Raw genomic sequence first — 19281 nt, 5'->3', positions numbered from 1 at the left:
TAATAAAAAAGTCCTATAAAGTTTCCTAGAACTGGAGGTCTGAAAAAAACATTAACATGGTGAATCACATCTTGATGTGTTTCACCATGTTAATGATTTTTTTCCATACATATTTGCCTCTGAAATGGAGTAGAAGTAAAAGTAGGCTACAGAAAATTGTTAATACTCCAGTAAAGTTATAAAAAAAGTCCTATAGTACTTGCAGGTTACATTACATTACCGATATATCAAGACTTCTTGAAAAGACCCCCCAAAATACTGATAGTGTTTTTTTATTTATTTATAAGGGACATCATGACACACATCAAAACAACAACCTTAGCTTAATCAGATATTTTACAAATGATAATATATTGCAAAAAAAAATCTAATCATAATTGGCTACGTTTACCGAAATTAATCAGCTACAATTTAAAGCCGTTACATTAACATATTCAGAAAGAAGAAAAATGAAATGAAACAAAATGAAAAAAAAAAAGCTTTACACAACCCAACAAACTTATAGAGACCATGCAAATCAACCATGACAACTTCCCATCCCCTCCTCTCCCCCAAACAGTGGAGCATTCAGATCAAATGATTCACACACTTTGTTATAGTGGGTATAGAATAGATAGATCGAGGTTCAAGTTCTGCATAAAAGTATTATGAAAATAGCAGTTCTATACAAGTCAGACTTGAGTGGGAAATTCTTTAACCATAATAGGGTTGACCTTGATATGATCTATATGGAGGAATCAGTGGTGATGGTGATAGCAATATAGTGACCGCATCAGAACAGTGCCAACATTACATGTTTCAAAAATAGAACGTTTTTATCAAAAAGGTTAATCATTCAGGCATTTCTTTCTTCTTTTTACACTTTTTTTCTTTTTTCTTTTTTTTACACAAAACAAAGTTATTTTTCTATCGAGCTTATACAAGGACACTTATGGCCAGGTGATGGTAGTTCAGAACAGTAAATATAGGCTTATATGATGTGAGGACCAGTGTTGACTCCGTCGACTAAATACTATGAGGAAACTTTTTCGGCGACTACCTTTTTTCCCACAGAGGAAAGCTAAATGGGAACTAAAGGAAAACGACACTATGAAAACTTAAAAAAAATATATCTACAAGCTCACAACGTATCGCGGATGCGATGTGTGTTGCGAGCTTGTAGATCTGGTATTTTCAGCGGGTGTAAAATCAGCCATTACGACGACGGCATCAAGGCCCGCCAAAATACATTTTAGTCGACTAAATCACCTGTAGATTTAGTCAACAAAAATCTTATATATTATTTAGTTGACTAAAACTATAGACTAAACACTGAAACATTCCAGGTGACTAAAACTAAATGAAGACTATGACTAAAAGTAAAATCAAAATGTGCTGCCAAAATCAACACTGGTAGGACTTGTGTGGTACTTTTCTATATGTGGTTGTTTGTCAGACAGAAATCTATATATCCTTATTTTAACCTTTTGTGCGTATCTTTCCCCATAAATTAACATCACACAAAAGGTTTTTGCGTGATTTAATTTAAATCCTGAAAAGTCCTGATCACTTTTAGACATATAAAGGTTCGACATACATATAAGGTTTCCACACGACAGAGAGGATAATATATTTAGTGGAGGATTTGCTATCAACACATTTTGTTTTCCTTATTTTAAATCGGCCAATTTAAACCAAGATTGCCATTAACGAAGCATACGTTAATGTGCATCTTGTATACTTTGCCTGTGAAAAGTGCTTTAGTATGAATAGGTATATCTGGTGGGAATTTCCAACCGCAAAGGACCCCCAAATTGACACTGATGAGTCCGCGGACCCCAATTAGAAAAAGTTATGCCAGGGACCCCCCCATAAGAGAAGACTTTGACGGCTCCAGCAGTGATTCTCAACCAGTTTAATTTCAAGGACCCCCAGTTTGACATGCATATTAGTCTACAGACCCATTTCTATCTCTGGGACCCTCAATTTATATTGTAAAATCAATGTTAATGCAACTCTGAGAGTGTACAAATGGAACCAAATGGATGTCAGGGTCCATTTGTACACTCAGAGTTACAGACCCATAAGGGTCCATTTGGTTCCAAATTATAATTTAGCTGGGTAGTGGGTACCCCCTGGAACTCCCTTGAGGACCCCTGGGGGTCCCCGGACCCGATTTGGGAACCACTGGGCTATTTCACACCATACATGGGGGAGTGCAACAAACAATTCTCAAATGATAAACTAGGGCTGGGCGATTAAACGACATAACCGACTAATCTTGCTCATGCAGGCTAATCGAAAAATAATCTCTCTCAAAATATATAAATAAAATACAATAAAATAAAATAAAATCACATCCGTGTGAAGTGAGGGGGGCTCTCACCATCGATTCATTGTCAATGGGAATTGAATCTTTCTGTAGGACAAAAATTGCCAATTTGCTCGTCGTCCACATTAAGACATAAATTCTCCATTCATTGTCAATGGGAATTTAATGTTTGTGTAAGACGAAAATCTACACTAATAGCCGAATATAGGTGCCTAGCGCCCCTCAAAAATCTTTAGTGATTTACTGATTTTGTATTTCAACGAAACAAGATGAAAAATAATTGAATGAATCGACAAAAGCGATTAGTCAGATTAACCACAGTGTTGTACAATGGTGGCAAACAAACATAGGAATAGCTGACCTACAAGCTCACAAGCTTGTAGACCTACTATTTTCACTCTACATTTTTCTTTTTACATAATCATTAATTAATCTTAAGATTCGTAAACAAGGCAAGGAATTTGAAATAGTCGTCATACTACTGATTTGTAGTCATATCACCCAGCCCTATATACGATAAAATAATGTATTTCCATCACCAACAGACATTTCAACAGTACGGGGAACGTGTCACAGATATCCAATGCCGTGTAGGGATTCATAATTTGTGACAAGATTTGACCGAGAGCCTGCCATTGCGCGAACTCTAGCTTTTCACCAGAGGAGAAAAACATATTTTTCATTTTTTTTTAATCCAAAATGAGTTAATAGCACAGGCACTCTTCACATACTAGAGCATGTCTGAAATTGACATGTAAATATGAAATAAATGCTTAAACATGTAGCTAGGTGTAATGTTAAGAGTCCACAGAAGTGAACCTTTCAAGTCTGTTTTCTCAGCTCGCTGTTTTGTGAAAGACATTACTCTATAAGCCATATCTCCAAAACTGGTGGGTCAAACTGAACAACCAATACGTCAATTTGAAGCTATGATTCCCTACTTTGATACAGTATGACATGAAAAAACTAAAATAAAAAAAAAGTCCAATGGCAGTGCTTCAGTCAAATTTAGTCACATTTGCAGATTTTTCCCTTAAAACTAAACACGAACCAATTATCTGTCAAAAAAACAGACATATTTACTCTCGATAGTCGCAGTCATATATATACACAAATCACACTTCACACATTAAGAAGTGGATTAATTGTCAACACCCACCCCCCCCCCCCCCCCACTGATGTAGTGTCTTGCAAAAGCCTAGTCGCCCCTATACCCACAAATATCAGTACATACTGTATATCTCAGAACATGAAAACAAAAAAAAGCACAATGTGAAAATATACAATACATTTACAGCAGTACGTTTCATACACATTCTAAGAGGAATGTTCACAAGAGGGGAAGTTAATTAGCCGTTTGGATTTTTAGAACAAAGGGATGCAATCTGTCCCTGATTGTCAGTAGAAATGTAACGAGGAAAACGAGGGAGAGGAAGGTTTGATGTCCAAACCTTAAATGGATGGAACACGTAATCAGTGTTTGTGAACAACTAGCACCAAAAGCAAGAGGTCACACATGCGCGCGCGCGCACACACACACACACACACACACACACACACACACACACACACACACACACACGAGATCTGAGGCAGTATATGAAAAAGCCAGATTAAGGGGTTACATAAAAACCATGTCGAAGTCTGAACAAACGAGACTTACCATCGAGTACTGCTTTGAAGATATGAAATAATTATCAAAACTATAGACATCTTAAACATGATAATGCTCTCTCTTATATATATATATATATATATATATATATATATACACACACACACACACGAACACAACAGGTCATTAAAATACCTTCTCTTTTTCCTAACCACAGATATATCAGGCTGAGAACTTGCCTTGGTGCCATTTCTTGCCTTCTCCCACAAGACGTCAGTGTCCAGGAGTGTTTTAAAATAATTAAACGACTTTCTGGGGGGCGAACGTTCGGCAAAGATAGCACATTTTATCCGTGTAGACAGTCAGTGGATCTGAATGTATACATCATCATCCATGGACTTTCAAATGTTTGTGTTGCATAATTTTTTTTACTACCTGCAGCTCATAGGTTACTGGTGGAACAATATGTCAGTTTCTCTGCACATTTATCAGGGCATATTCATCATTATATTAGCTATTGAAAAATAGCAGATCTACTGCCGCGTGCCACGCTATGAGCTTGAAGGTCTGCTATTTTTGAGAAATCCATGAAAAGGTGGCGCAAATTTTGAATATACATTCTTTCAGAGTGAACATTTTTAACTCTTTGCTTCTGGGGGGGGGGGGGGGGGGGTCCCTGGAACAACATATTTTCAGATGGGGGCCGGCGGCCTATTACATAGATATTTTTGGGGTCCTTGACATGAAAATGTTTGAGCACCACTGACATAGAAACATGCGTTTTTCAGAAAACTGTCATGATTTAGAAGACATTTGTAGAATCGTCCTCGGGTCTAAATTTTGCCGAAGAGATTTGGTGGAGGCAGGAGGCCTAGTAGAGAGAGAGCCGGCCGGTCAATTACGTAAATAGGGTTCAAGTGCTGAAGTTGTCATTAGATCAATCCTACCATAAGAAGAAGATACTTTCATAGCTTATACATGTGCTAATAATGTGCAAGTGGAATTATTATTAGGCCTGCATGTATTGACTTATCAGAAACTAAGAAAGACATAATATAGGAATGACTGGAAATATTAAAAAGGCACACACGTACTAGTAAACTAGAAAAGCATTCCCTTCCCACCCCACTAGAATTCACAACGTAACCATACAAAAACCACAGAATGAGTCGCCTTCAACATTGTGTGTTTGTGTTCAAATTAAACCCGTTGCAAAGGAGGGAAATTAAATGACTGGTGCAAAATGAGAGAGACATAACCCCAAGTAAAGTTATACATACAGAAGGGGGGGGCATTTGTATAGCTTCAAGGGCCTTTCAAACGGGACGCCCCTCTGCTCAAGAGGGGCGCAACAACGCAAGTGTAAAAAAAAAAAGCGAAACAGTATCCAAGTCCGGTGAGTCGCGGGCGTGTGCACGAAACGAGCACGCGCGCATCAAATTCACGGGACCGCACTCACATAAATACGCTTGCGTTGTCGCAAAAACGCAGGTCTCATTGAAAATGAACTATAGGCGCGTTATATCACTTCACGTTTGAAAAGCCCTTTACACTTCCGATGAGACAAATCTAAGACAGGATTTCTTTTACATGATAAGCGAGTCATCATCATATCAAAGACACTTCACTGAAAAGAAGATTGCCAAGTTGTATTAGCTTAATTGGCAATTTCTGTACAGAGAAAATGTTAACACGCTCCAATAATGTGCATTACAAAAGATTGCAGCCTTTTACAAGGACAGTTGCATACACTAATTTTGTTAAGTTCAGTGTACTCGTAATAAGATGTCCATTAAGAGCTTTCTTATTCTGGTTATGGGAATTAAGCGCCATTGTGCGATTAATTGCATGCATCAAACTATTTCACAACTACAATTTTGATATATATATATATTTGTTTTTAAATAAATCTCACACTGAAAAATCTGAGACAATAGGGTATTTTCAATAGACCTAGATCAGTTTGGTTTAATTTCTTCAAAGAAGAATAGGATCGTCTAAGACTTGTTTTTTACTTTTACAAGTCAGGCTGTTAATTCCAGCCACAAAAGGCCACAAGTGTTTAAGGTCAATAGGAAGAAAAGAAAATACATTACAAATACATAGTATTTTGTCTATATTTTCTTTTCCTTAAGAGCCAAACGAACCATGATATGAAAGCCAATTCATATCAATGGAAATTATACTGGTTTCTATACCAGAGGAATACAATCATTCACCAAGTTTTATCTTGTGATGACACCCGTTTCAGGTGACAAATAAAGTGACTTTAGATTAAGACAAATAATCAATAGTGGAGGGGGGGGGGGGGCGGGCTGTTGACATGTGAAGTGAACTGAAGCTTTATTCCAGTTACTAGTTTTCTTACAGTAACGGTTACAGTAACAGGGGGAAGTAGCTAACTGCAAAAGGGGCGTACGCTATTATTTAAGCCTGCATTTTAGTGGAAAAATATTAAACATTAATCATAGAATCACTGTAAATATTTTTGTGTGCAAGCGACCGTGAGGCAACGATGATTGACAATAAAGACAACACTGAGATACAAATAATCTGTGGCAATAATAATACAAAGTGAATAATCCACAACATCCACTGCGTTTTTAGGCTTTGGTCACAAATCTTTCACTATACATTCTATTGAATGATGCTATACCATGGTAATTATGCCCATGCATCATTCACATTCCGAGTGTAGTTTTCTTTTCAGGGGGTATACTTATTGTCTTTTTCCATTTTGCACACATTTCCTAACTGTCGGGTGGAAACCTTGTATGTCTTAATAAACTGTCGCAAAACAAACGGTGTTCCGATGGATCCACGGGAGTTGTTTTTCGTCACAAGCTCTTGTGAATATTGTTCACTCGTCAAATATTGACACAACTTTAACATTTAAAACAATCTTCATAAATAGCAGATCTATAACCTTACCACAAGGTGAGTTTATAGATCGACTATTTTTCCTCAAGTTTTGCACGAAATAGGGATGTAAAACAAAGACACAAAATATGGAGATACAAGGTTTCTCTGCCCAACAGCAATGGTCTCCAATTTTTACCAGTTTTGGCAGAACAGAGGATGTTAGGATATAAAGTGCCATTGAAATGATTTTTTTTTTTTTTTACAGATACGAATGAGACATCCTACTCAGCCAAACGTCTCGCTAGATGAAACATCCGGAGAAGAGCTGAGCTGAGACCTGGTCTCCGAGACCGTGACCAGGGGGAACTCGGAGAAGTCCGAGCTGTGTCCTGCCCGCAGACTGACCTGTCCGTTGGCAATAGTGAACTGCGAAGACACGCCCGACCTCGTCGCCTGGAAGTGCGATCGGTAGTTCTGATCAAAGGCGCTGATTTGGAAAGTCTGAACCATCGCCTGCGAAGAGTCTGACTTCTTAGTGGGGGAGACATCCTCCAGGAAGTCGTCGTCGTCGTCGTCCGTCGGGGACACCGCGGAGGGCGTGTTGGTCTCGTCGCCCGAAAACGAAAACGAGTGTTGCGAGTCCCCCACCAGGAGTCCAAAGTGAGGCTTTTCCAGCGTGGACCTCAGCGGAGAGCTCATCCCCGATTTGAACCGGCCGGGAGACGGGAACTGTTTCTCCGTGGAGAAGAGAGGCTGCCCGGCCAAGGTGGGACTCTCGGAAGACACCAGGTTGAGGCTCTGTGTGCTCAGAAAGCTGTCGTTCTGGCTGGTCCTCTCCAGGGCTTGCTGGAGGAACTTGGAGTACTCGTGCAGGAGGCTGGATTTCTCGGCGGGCGGCTGAGTCTGGGCGCTTCCAGCTCCCAGAGTCTCCACGGGGCTGCCGTCCGACACGTCCGACGAGTTTATGGAGATGCTGGAAGTCACCTCCGCGTCGGCCACGCTAAAAGAGATGTCCTGCTGTCCGTTGGCTTTGTTGGAGTAGTGGTCCAGCAGCGTCTGAAGAACCTCATCCGGCAGCACGTTCTTATCGTGCGTCGCCGCCTTGATTTCCACGTTGAGTGGCTGCGGCTCCAGGATCGTGGCGGGGACCGTCTCGTCGATGGCGGTCGACACCGCCGTTTGCGCAACGGCAGCAGGCTGGGAAGAGATGCTGCTTACGTTGACGGAATAATCCCGGCTGTTGTTGGCCATGGCAGCTTGAAGATAGCGCTTCTTCTTGAGGAACTGCATGGCGTCTTCATAGTTTGTGCTGCTGGCCACTGGTTTGGTTTGAAGTGTTTCGACGGGCTCGAGTGCATTGTTGCACTCAACCACGTCGAGAAGGCCTCCTTGTTTGTCCACAATCTCAAAGCCTCCGGGTTTGTCCACAATCTCAAAGGTGTACCTGGTGACCTTGTTGCTTTCCTCAAAGGGAGACAGAGGGGACAGGCCGGGAGGCGGCTGCTCGCTGGCCTGCTTGACGCTCCTCTTGGGGACCTTCTTCAGGACCAGCTTGGGAGGAGGAATCTCTTCGGGGGACGCCTCTCCCAAAGGGGGGCGGCTGGTCGACTCTTCGGGAAGCTCCACGGAGTAGCCCGCGATCACATATTCATGTTTGACTTTGGAGGAGACGGCGTAGAGAGGTAGACATTCCATTTTTCTCCGTCTCTGCTCCTCCTTCTCCTCCGCGTCGACGGTGGCGGCCGCGTGGTCTTCCATGCGGGCAGCGGCGGACGCGGCGGAGCCGTGTGACTTATCCAGACACTTCTGACGCTTTTTCTTGGGCAGTGTGCACTCTTTGGCAGGAAAGGCAAGGCCAAGAGATTCTGTGTCGCGCAGAGGTGCAGCTTTGGCAGCTGCCTTGTGGGCCTTCCTCTCCCTGTTCTCATGACACATCCGCCTGTGCTTTAAAACCCGGTCTGTTCTGGAGAAGTACTGTGGAAATAAGGCACAGACAATAATAATATATAACATAGCTTCAACTGTAGCAGCTCAACAACAACTGTAGCAGCTGAACGAGAGGCGGATGAGGAGCAGAAATGAAGCGCTAGTATATCCATCAGATCAAAACCACGGAGAGCTCCCTGGATTAATATGGCTGTAGAGCGCGAAGGACGGTGGCCGAGAGTCGGACTGAGAAATATTCTGAATATTCTTCTCTCGTCTGGTATCATTGAGGATGCGCTAGGACGTGTACACACGTCCAATGCATCCCTCGATTGGATTCCCTAAGACGTGTGGTCACGTCCTACGGACGGAAACGGTTAATGGTAAATGGAAGCTTACACTTATGTTTACACTTTACAGCGAGCTCACCTGGTGACAGTAGTCACATTGGTAGGGCTTCTCCCCGCTGTGAGTTCTCTTGTGCCTCTCCATGTGGTATTTCTGAATGAATCTCATCCCACATTCGTCACAACGAAATGGTTTTTCACCTAAGCAAAGATATAACAAGCATGGCAAGAAAAAAGACAATTATTACAATTAAACACTTAAATTAATGTTATATACATCTTGGCAGAAATAAGAGTGATGTGGAAGGAGGAAGTTAGTGTAATGCCTGGGATTCGAACTCGGGCCTCCCACGTGAAAGTCCAACATCTTAACCACTAGTCCAAAGGGATATCCCTCTGGACCGGGGGAGATATTAGACTTTTGAGGCAATCAGGCAGAGGCTCTGAGCCACTCTGCTACACTAGCATCTGTGGCAAATTGAGGTTCAAAATCATGATACTTTCACATTTGATCCAGCAACAAAATCTTCACAAATGAAGACCACTTTTCTCAAAAGGTTGACCTTTGGATCAAAACTTTGCTCTTCACTGAATTCTTGTTTTTTGTCATTCTTTAACCCTTTTAGACCCGAGGCCGAATCTAAAAGAAAATGACAGTTTTCTGAAAAAAACAATGTTTCTATATCAGTGGATATAGAAAAATTGGCTTCCCCCGGAAGCAAAGATTTGAGTTAAAAATGCTCTGAAAGAATATATATATATTCATTGATTGCGCCACATTCTCACAATTTTTCAAAGAAATACCAGATCTACAAGCTTGTAACGCGGCACTCAGTGCTGCGCTAGGGGCTTGCAACCAATTTTGGGCGGGAACCCCTTTTGGTGAGTCATGTCATGCTTTAGCTATTGAAAAATAGCAGATCTACAAGCTCATAGCGCGCCACCGAGTGGCACGCTACGTGCTTGTAGGTCTGCTATTTTTGAAAAATCGAAGAACGACTGACATAGAAACATAGCTTTTTCAGAAAACTGTCAGGATGTAGAAGACATTTTTAGAATCTGATCTCAGGCCTAAATGGGTTAAAAACAACAAAAGGGTTGTTCCCGTCCTGAATGGGTTAAAGGCCAGACTCTCTGGGTATTATGCCTTTAGTTTAGACAGACACGGCAACAACGGCAAGTACAACAATATTGATTCCTTTCTGGGTCTTATTAGGACAATAGAATAGGACGTGCTTCCATTCACTCACCAGTATGGATCTTCTCATGCCTCTGGAGGAGATACTTCTGTATGAAGCGCATATCACACTGACTGCACTGGAAAGGCTTCTCACCTGGGGAGATGAGACAGCAAGGTTGGCCTCATTAATAAAGGAAAAGGTCTGCACTACACCAGTGTTGATTTCGTCGACTAAAACCAAGACGAAAAATGTTCGTCGACTACCCTTTTTCACTGACTAAAACTAAACGGAAACTAAATGAAAACTAAGCTATGATGACTAAAGCTAAGACTAAATATGCTGACAATTTTGTCAACAAATGAAAACTAGACTAAAATGTTAGGCAGGGACTATAGTGGACAAGAGATCCAGTATAAGCCATTTTACACTTGGTTGCATGCTGAAAATACCCGATCTACAAGATCGCAATGCGTCGCAGCGTGACAAGGTGTGAGCTTGTAGATCGGCTATTTTCAGCAACAAAAAAAAACAACGGCATCAAGGCCCGCCAAAATACATTTTAGTAGACTAAATCAACTGTAGATTTAGTCGACTAAAATCTTATGATATTTAGTCGACTAAAACTAGACTAACACATTCCAGGTGACTAAAACTATTGCAGAGACTAAAACTAAAATGTGTTGTCAAAAACAACACCGGCTCCTACCAGTGTGGATGTAGACGTGCCTCTGTAGGTGGTAGTTGGTTCGGAAGGCAGCGTTGCAGTGGACACAGACGTGACACTTGGGGTTCTGGAGGCCCAGCGATCCATCGTCATTGATAGTGAGAATCTATCAAAGGCGAGAGAGAGAGAACAATAATGGAAACAAAGATGGAAGCATAAATATGTCCTAAACCGCCCCCTAAGGTCTTCCACTGCTGGCCTGCTCGCTTTGCCTAAATAAATAAAAATACAGGGAAGCAGCTTTTTGCTTCTACGGGCCAACGGCGTGGAACAAACTCCCACTGTACCTTCGACAGGCAGCCTCTGTAGACATTTTTAAAGCACAGCTCAAGACCCACTTCTACACCCTTACTTTTAATTGATCTTTGAATTTTTTGTTATTCATGTCCTCACTGTACTGCTCTTGTTTTTTAATGTTTATGCCTTGATTTTCTTTTCTTTTTTTTCCTCCATTGCTCTGTAAAGCACTTTGAGCTGCATTTCATGTCATGAAAGGTGCTATACAAATAAAGTTTTATTATTATTATTATTATTATTATTATTATTATAGCGCGTCACAGAGTGATGCGCTACGAGCTTGTAGGTCTGCTATTTTAGAAAAATCAAAGAACGACTGACGGGCCTACAGGTATCGTTGGTCTATATCTTGCCGTTACCACCAAAATAAAAAGTCCAATAACTCCTCCACAGCACTCGCACCTTAGCGGGCGATCGTTGCTTCCTCTTCTTCTTCTTGGGACACTCCATCAGGTCCTTGTTTCCTTGTTTCCTCTCCTTCATCTGGACGAGTGGATCAGACAGCTGCTCCATCAGGTCCTTGGCTCCTTGTTTCCTCTCCTTCATCTGGACCAGCGGATCGGACAGCTGCTTCAGCTCCTGCTTGATGCTCAACTGTGAAACCAAGAGGACCACACGGAACACACTGTCACCAGGGTTGTTTTTCTCTTAGAATTTTTATCCCACGATTTTGTAACCCATTTTTCACCTCTGTGTGAAATATCTAATGTGATGCTAGGCTCTACACACCCTCCGCCAACCCCTAGTTATATGGGGGACATGGGCAGAGCCACCGACTTGAACTCATGCGTCGACTACTCATGCCTGAGTGTCCAAGTTGCTGTTTTTTTAGTCATACAGTGTTGATTTCGTCGACTAAAACTAAGACGAATAATGTTCGTCGACTACCTTTTTCCACTGACGAAAACTAAATGGGAACTAAATGGAAAATTAAGCTATGATGACTAAAACTAAATATACTGACAATTTCGTCAACAAATAAAAACTAGACTAAAATGTTAGGAAGGGAATAGTGGGCAAGAGATCCAGTATGAGTCATTTTACAATCAGTTGCATGCTGAAAATAGCCGATTTTCAGCAAGTGATAGTGGCTTTGATTACAAACTACTCCGTTTTTAATCTCGTTCAAGGTGACAACCTTGAATGAGATTAAAAACAGAGTGGTTCTGTAATCAAAACCACTTTGGAAGGCGATGCAGCAATGGGAATCAAACAGGTGAATTTAATCAAGATTCATTCATATGCATGTGGGCCTCGACACGTTATCACGCAGCACGTTTTTGTTCAAAGGAAGTAATTAAAATCTCACTTGTATTGACTTTTGATATAGAAATATACAAAAATGAAAGAAAGGGAGGGGGGGGGGAGCATTTGAAAATTGCGAGGGGCAACAGTCTGGCCACGCGAGAAGACTAGCAGGCGAGTAATGGAGGTGAGTGAATGAAAAATCACACACACACACACACACACACACACACACACACACACACACAAAGTGCTGTACAGTAAAAACAACAATATAAACAATCAAGTTAAAACAGGCACAAAGGCACAAAGGAGCAAACACAACAAGAGTAAGAGCAGAAACATAAATTGACAACAGTGATAGTCAAACTAAAAGTAAACATTTACAAGATAAAATGTAACCTAAATAAAGTTTTTTCAACTTGGACTTGAAACCTTCAACAGACTGATTGCATTTTTAATTGATAGGGGTAGGGCGTTCCACAGTGTGGGAGCAACCACTGCAAAGGACCGGCCCCCCTTGGTTTTCAATTTTGTCACCGGAATATTCAGGAGGCCTTTATCAGAGGACCTGAGGGGTCTTACATTTGGTTTTGCCACCAATAAGTCTGTAATATAAACTGGGGCTAGGCCATGTAGTGCTTTATAGGTTGTTAAAAGGATTTTAAAATCGATTCTAGATTTGATAGGGAGCCAGTGTAGTTCAGCCAGTACCGGTGTTATGTGTTCTCTGCGGTTTGTATTGGTGAGAATTCTAGCGGCTGTATTCTGTACTAATTGTAGTTTGTAAATAGAGGAACAGTTAAGGGTAGTGTACGTGAAAGTGAAGTGGAACTGAAACTCACCGGCATGTGGAGCGAGCAGTGTGTCAGCTTGTTGGAGAGCTTTATGGGGAAGTGCACGGCCACCTCTCCTCGCACGCCCCCGCCGTTCTTCGGACCCTCCTCGCGCACCATCAGCCGCTCCGGAGGCACCAGGTCATGCGTGACCAACCTGGTCAAGTCGTCGTCATCATCATCATCGTCGTCGTCATCATCGTCGTCTGCCAGCAGGGGGTGGTTGGCCAGAGAACGCTCTCCCAGGGTCATCACCACCAAGCCTCCTCCTCCTCCTGCAACGCCCAGACCACCAGACCAGAGTTTGTTTTCGTCGACTAAAACTAAGACGAACAATGTTCGTCGACTACCATTTTTCCACTGGCAAAAACTAAATGGAAACTACATGAAATCTAAGCTATGATGACTAAAACTAAGAGTAAATATATTGACAATTTCGTCAACAAATAAAAACTAGACTAAAATGTTAGGAAGGGAATAGTGGACAAGAGATCCAGTATAAGTCATTTTACACTTGGTTGCATGCTGAAAATAGCAGATCTACAAGATCACAACACGTCGCAGCGCGACGCGTTGTGAGCTTGTAGATCGGCTATGTTCAGCAATTGAATCAGTGATCCCCCATGGAGGGATTTTAGGCTCTCTCCTTCAGATTTGTATTGACTGTTAATTTTTTTACATTTTTGTATGTGAAAACAATCAAACAAACCCAAAGCTCCTCTGACAGCGTCCACTCCACTGCCACTCTTCAGCAGCGCACCTTCCAGTTTATCATCCACGTTCATTGTTCTGCTGCTGAGAGGGGAGAGTCTGTGTTAGAACATGGCTGCAACACTTTAATCAAGCTAATCCAGAGCTAAATGTTACTTGGAGGAACATTTACTAGGCCAAATGTGAATCATTCACACAGTGCTGTTGACACCATTTCCAATACTGTGTCCTAAGGATCCATCCATCTTCAACCGCTTATCCGTAGTCGGAGCTCCACCAGAGAGCTCCAGACTTCCATCTCCAGAGCAACATTAGTGACTTCCTCCTGGGGGATCCCGAGGCGTTCCAAGGCCAGTGAGTCGATGTAATCCCTCCATCTGCGCCGTGGTCTGCCACTCTGCCTCGGGGTCTCCTCCCAGTGGGACGTGCATCGAGGACCTCCCTAGAGAGACGCCTGAGAGGCATCCTAACCAGATGCCCGAACCACCTAAGTTGGCTCCTTTCCAGGCGAAGGAGCAGCGGCTCTACTCCGAGTCTCTCCCACGTGACTGAACTTTTCACCCTATCTCTAAGGGAGATGCCAGCCACCTGTCGGAGAAAACTCATTTTGGCCGCTTGTATTCGCGACCTTAATCTTTCAGTCATGACCCACACTTCATGACCATAGGTGAATGAAGATTGCTCAGTAGACAGAGAGCTTTGCCTTCTGGCTCAACTCTTTTTTCATCACAACAGTGCGGTACAGCGATACAGTGTCCTAAGCAATCAAATTACAATTGTAAATACAACTTTCACATGGCTTATGCATATATATATATATATATATATATATATATATATATATATATATATGTTGAGCCGTTATCGGCGTTAATGTGCTGCGTTAACACGAGACTCTTATCGTGCAATAAAAAAAATATCGCCGTGAATCTATTCTCAAAGTTGGGTCTGGGAGCTGGGTCTGCATCCAGAGAGAAACAAGCAACCATGTCTATGAAAATGTTAACATGCCAGATCAAGTCCGAAGATCTGAAAATAAGTCTAAAATAAGCAACTATAGTGTTGACTGTCAAACATCATTGTCCAATGTTGTTTTAGAGCAGTGGTTCTCAATCATTTTCATGTCAAGGACCAGCAATATTTTAAAGAAACTTTACAGATAAACAAGTCCACAGTAGCTTATAATGACTAGGCTTGGCAACACTGTGAACATTTCTACAAGCTCACAATATTATATTAATAGGCAATTGTATATTTTAATATCCATAAATAGGGCTCCTGGTCTAATGGGCCACCTGGCCTGAGAAACCCGTTCTCCAGGACTTACTTCTGGTCATTATTTAGGTAGCACACACATAATATTTTTAATGCCTTCGGCAGAGTTGAAATGAGCCATTTTAATCTAGATTAACTCCAGGATTGCGGTGAGATTAATCTCGATTAAAACAATTAATCTATGCCCCCTTGGGCGTCTCCCTAGGGAGGTCCTCGATGCACGTCCCACTGGGAGGAGACCCCGGGCCAGACCAAGGATCACGTCCCACTGGGAGGAGACCCCGGGGCAGAACAAGGACCACGTCCCACTGGGAGGAGACCTCGGGGCAGAACAAGGACCACGTCCCACTGGGAGGAGACCTTGGGGCAGAACAAGGACCACGTCCCACTGGGAGGAGACCTTGGGGCAGACCAAGGATCACGTCCCACTGGGAGGAGACCCCGGGGCAGAACAAGGACCACGTCCCACTGGGAGGAGACCCCGGGGCAGACCAAGGATCACGTCCCACTGGGAGGAGACCCCGGGGCAGAACAAGGACCACGTCCCACTGGGAGGAGACCTTGGGGCAGAACAAGGATCACGTCCCACTGGGAGGAGACCCCGGGGCAGAACAAGGACCACGTCCCACTGGGAGGAGACCTTGGGGCAGAACAAGGATCACGTCCCACTGGGAGGAGACCCCGGGGCAGACCAAGGACCACGTCCCACTGGGAGGAGACCCCGGGGCAGAACAAGGATCACGTCCCACTGGGAGGAGACCCCGGGGCAGAACAAGGACCACGTCCCACTGGGAGGAGACCTTGGGGCAGAACAAGGATCACGTCCCACTGGGAGGAGACCCCGGGGCAGAACAAGGACCACGTCCCACTGGGAGGAGACCCCGGGGCAGAACAAGGACCACGTCCCACTGGGAGGAGACCTCGGGGCAGAACAAGGATCACGTCCCACTGGGAGGAGACCCCGGGGCAGAACAAGGACCACGTCCCACTGGGAGGAGACCCCGGGGCAGAACAAGGATCACGTCCCACTGGGAGGAGACCCCGGGGCAGAACAAGGATCACGTCCCACTGGGAGGAGACCCCGGGGCAGAACAAGGATCACGTCCCACTGGGAGGAGACCCCGGGGCAGAACAAGGACCACGTCCCACTGGGAGGAGACCCCGGGGCAGAACAAGGACCACGTCCCACTGGGAGGAGACCTCGGGGCAGACCAAGGACCACGTCCCACTGGGAGGAGACCTTGGGGCAGAACAAGGACCACGTCCCACTGGGAGGAGACCTTGGGGCAGAACAAGGATCACGTCCCACTGGGAGGAGACCCTGGGGCAGACCAAGGACCACGTCCCACTGGGAGGAGACCCCGGGGCAGAACAAGGACCACGTCCCACTGGGAGGAGACCCCGGGGCAGAACAAGGATCACGTCCCACTGGGAGGAGACCCCGGGGCAGAACAAGGACCACGTCCCACTGGGAGGAGACCTCGGGGCAGAACAAGGACCACGTCCCACTGGGAGGAGACCCCGGGGCAGACCAAGGCATTACATCGACTCACTGGCCTTGGAACGTCTCGGGATCCCCCAGGAGGAAGTCACTAATGTTGCTCTGGAGAGGGAAGTCTGGAGCTCTCTAGTGGAGCTGTTGCCCCCGCGACCCGACTACGGATAAGCGGTTGAAGATGGATGGATATACACAAACAATGGCTAGCTGGACATATATTGGTTTTAAAAAAGTTATTAGCCTACAGTGACTAGGTGTGCTGTGGTTGTGATAACTGACTGATGGGTCGACCTAAAAGACCTGTTGATTAAGGCCAATTAAAGCCTCATTTAACTACTTAACGCCCTATATATATATATATATTTGACTACTATATATATATATATATAGATCCTTCTAAAATGACATGGACAAAAACAAATATGGAGGCCAGGTTGAAAGTGATCAAGACTCCATGAAGTCCATGATCCAGCATAAATAAACTGCTATTCCACCCCCCCCCCCCCCCCCCCAGCTAAAAAGGGAACAAATCTATCAACATTATGTTTTGAGACTTTGATCTCCATCCATCTGCTCTTATTATCGGCAAGCAACGCCACCGGCCATATACGGTATAGTGCTATTTATTCGTCACGCGCCCGTGTCGGTCGCTCGGGGCGGGGGAAACATAAACACACACTTTCCCCCATAATAATAACATGTCATTATTATAGGGTGGGATTAAAACAATAAGTCAATGTCTGTATTATGTTATAAACGAGCCTCGACAACAACGTTCGGTGGAGAGAGATTGTCACGCTCCCAACTTAAATCATCATACATGTCCATATGTATGCCAAGCAGCAGCAGCAGCAGCAGCCTCAACATCTGCATTATTTCACCCCCAAAGCACAACTTTTCCGCACATTTTCATCAAAACTTATCACCAGTTCCAGCTGTGCTTGCTTTTAGCGTCGAGGCTACTAGTAGCGCTTAGCTCGACCACCACAAGACAGCAGCTCCTTCCTTCGGCTTTCTTGTCAACAGGCCCCAGACAGACTGTGTTGTTGCGGCTAAAGTTAGCTAGTTAGCTCGGGGGGTGGGGGGGGGGGGGGGGAGTAAGGTAAACCAACGAAGACAAAACGTTGCAGCTGCACGTTGTGTTTTTTTGCACACCGCCAAGCCAGCCTTACCTAGTGTGCGACGGGTGTTACTGATTAAATCCGTCTAGTTGTCATGATTGTTGTGCAAAGAGAGCCCAGTGTGGAGCGGAACGCTGCTGTACGACATGGGAGCCCAAAACACAACACATTGCACTGATGTGACAAGTTAAAGGAATCTTTTTCTTTTGTCGCCATCTAGTGGTTGACATTGATAACAATATATGATACTTTATTTTTACGTCTCTGGTTGATTGATTGATTGATTGATTGATTTATTAACAGTTTGCAGAATTACAGTACATTTCAAGTACAACTCAATACAAAAACTGTTAACTGTGAGTGGACGACACCATAAACTATAAGCGTTACACTTGTTTACAATAGGGACAACCATTTACAATTCATCAAAACATTAAGAGACATATATACTTCTATATAGTCAAAACAGGAAATAGAGGTAAAAAGGGAAAGAAACATGTACAGTGAGGGCCCGGGGGGAAAGGGGTCGGGGATTCAGATTTTACGGAGGCTCTAAATGTTATGATAAATTGGAAAAAGGTGGACCCTCTGGCCTCTTGTAAACAAGTGTAATGCTTTGCAGCCCTGATGAAGACCGTATAGGTCGAAACTTGTCGGTTGAATAAAGTTTTCCTCCTTTTTAACCTTTAAGTGTGCCCGGATCTCCACTTTGTTCTATAGATGTGTTATCCCGATTGATCCCAGGAGCACCTTTTGACTATTTTTACATTTTGTATAGGCTACCTGCACAGCTCCTATGAGCACCTGGTTGCTTCCTTGCCTCTGAAGTGTAATGCTTTATTGCCTAGTGGTCGGTTTGAATGATACCACTATTAGTCAGTATATGGTTGGAACCCCAAATAATTGAGAACAGATATTATGTTTTATGTATTATGTTTGGTGATGGGACTCCAAATGGGCAAAGAGAAGCCGAGGACATTCAGCCAGTGAGACGGAACTGCTTGATATTGATATGGGGGGTTCTTGCCCAGTAAGAGGTGTGACTGAGGTAGGAAGTAGCAACAGCTGGGGGCCACGCATATTAAGTTGGTACAATTTGGATTGATTGATTGAAATATTTATTAACAGTTTGTAGAATTACAGTACATTTCAAGCACAAACTCAATACAAAGACTGTTAACTGTGAGTGGACGACCCAATTAAGCATTACACTTGTTTACAACAGGGTCCACATTGTTCAATTCATCAAAACATTTAGAGACATACAAATAGACACTTCTATGTAGTTACAGAACAGAACAGGAATTCATCATATAGGAAGCAAAAAGGGAA

At 43.6% G+C, this 19281-nt stretch overlaps 1 protein-coding gene across 2 annotated transcripts; it reads right to left on the bottom strand.

Annotated features, from left to right (window-relative positions):
• Window positions 1–262: 262 nt before the first annotated feature.
• znf148 (zinc finger protein 148) lies at window positions 263–18114 on the bottom strand. Of its 2 annotated transcripts, none has more exons than XM_080785296.1 (8): window positions 18001–18114; window positions 14054–14139; window positions 13354–13619; window positions 11666–11857; window positions 10949–11072; window positions 10312–10395; window positions 9144–9262; window positions 263–8762 (listed from the first exon to the last, which is right to left on the bottom strand). In XM_080785296.1, exons 2-8 carry the CDS (start codon window positions 14127–14129, stop codon window positions 7074–7076), a joined length of 2550 nt encoding a protein of 849 aa, XP_080641422.1. In that variant the 5' UTR covers window positions 14130–14139; window positions 18001–18114; the 3' UTR covers window positions 263–7073. The 2 variants fall into 2 exon arrangements, with proteins under 2 accessions (XP_080641422.1, XP_080641423.1); XM_080785297.1 differs by having other exon boundaries at window positions 14054–14136; window positions 18001–18100.
• Between the last annotated feature and the right edge of the window lie 1167 nt (window positions 18115–19281).

Source organism: Protomyctophum bolini (genome assembly GCF_963924005.1).
Source record: "Protomyctophum bolini genome assembly, chromosome: 16".
In the NCBI taxonomy this organism is placed as follows: domain Eukaryota; kingdom Metazoa; phylum Chordata; class Actinopteri; order Myctophiformes; family Myctophidae; genus Protomyctophum; species Protomyctophum bolini.
Note: the sequence above shows the minus strand (reverse complement) of the source record. Positions and strands in the feature narration are given on the sequence as shown.

Excerpts from the sequence above, each read along its gene's own strand:
- znf148 (XM_080785296.1), bottom strand. The coding sequence starts at position 14,129 with ATGAACGTGGATGATAAACTGGAAGGTGCGCTGCTGAAGAGTGGCAGT. Across the intron at positions 13,620-14,053 it reads CGCTGTCAGAGGAGCTTTGG|GAGGAGGAGGAGGCTTGGTG; the intron begins GTTTGTTTGATT and ends TGGGCGTTGCAG. Across the intron at positions 8,763-9,143 it reads AATGTGACTACTGTCACCAG|TACTTCTCCAGAACAGACCG; the intron begins GTGAGCTCGCTG and ends TTATTTCCACAG.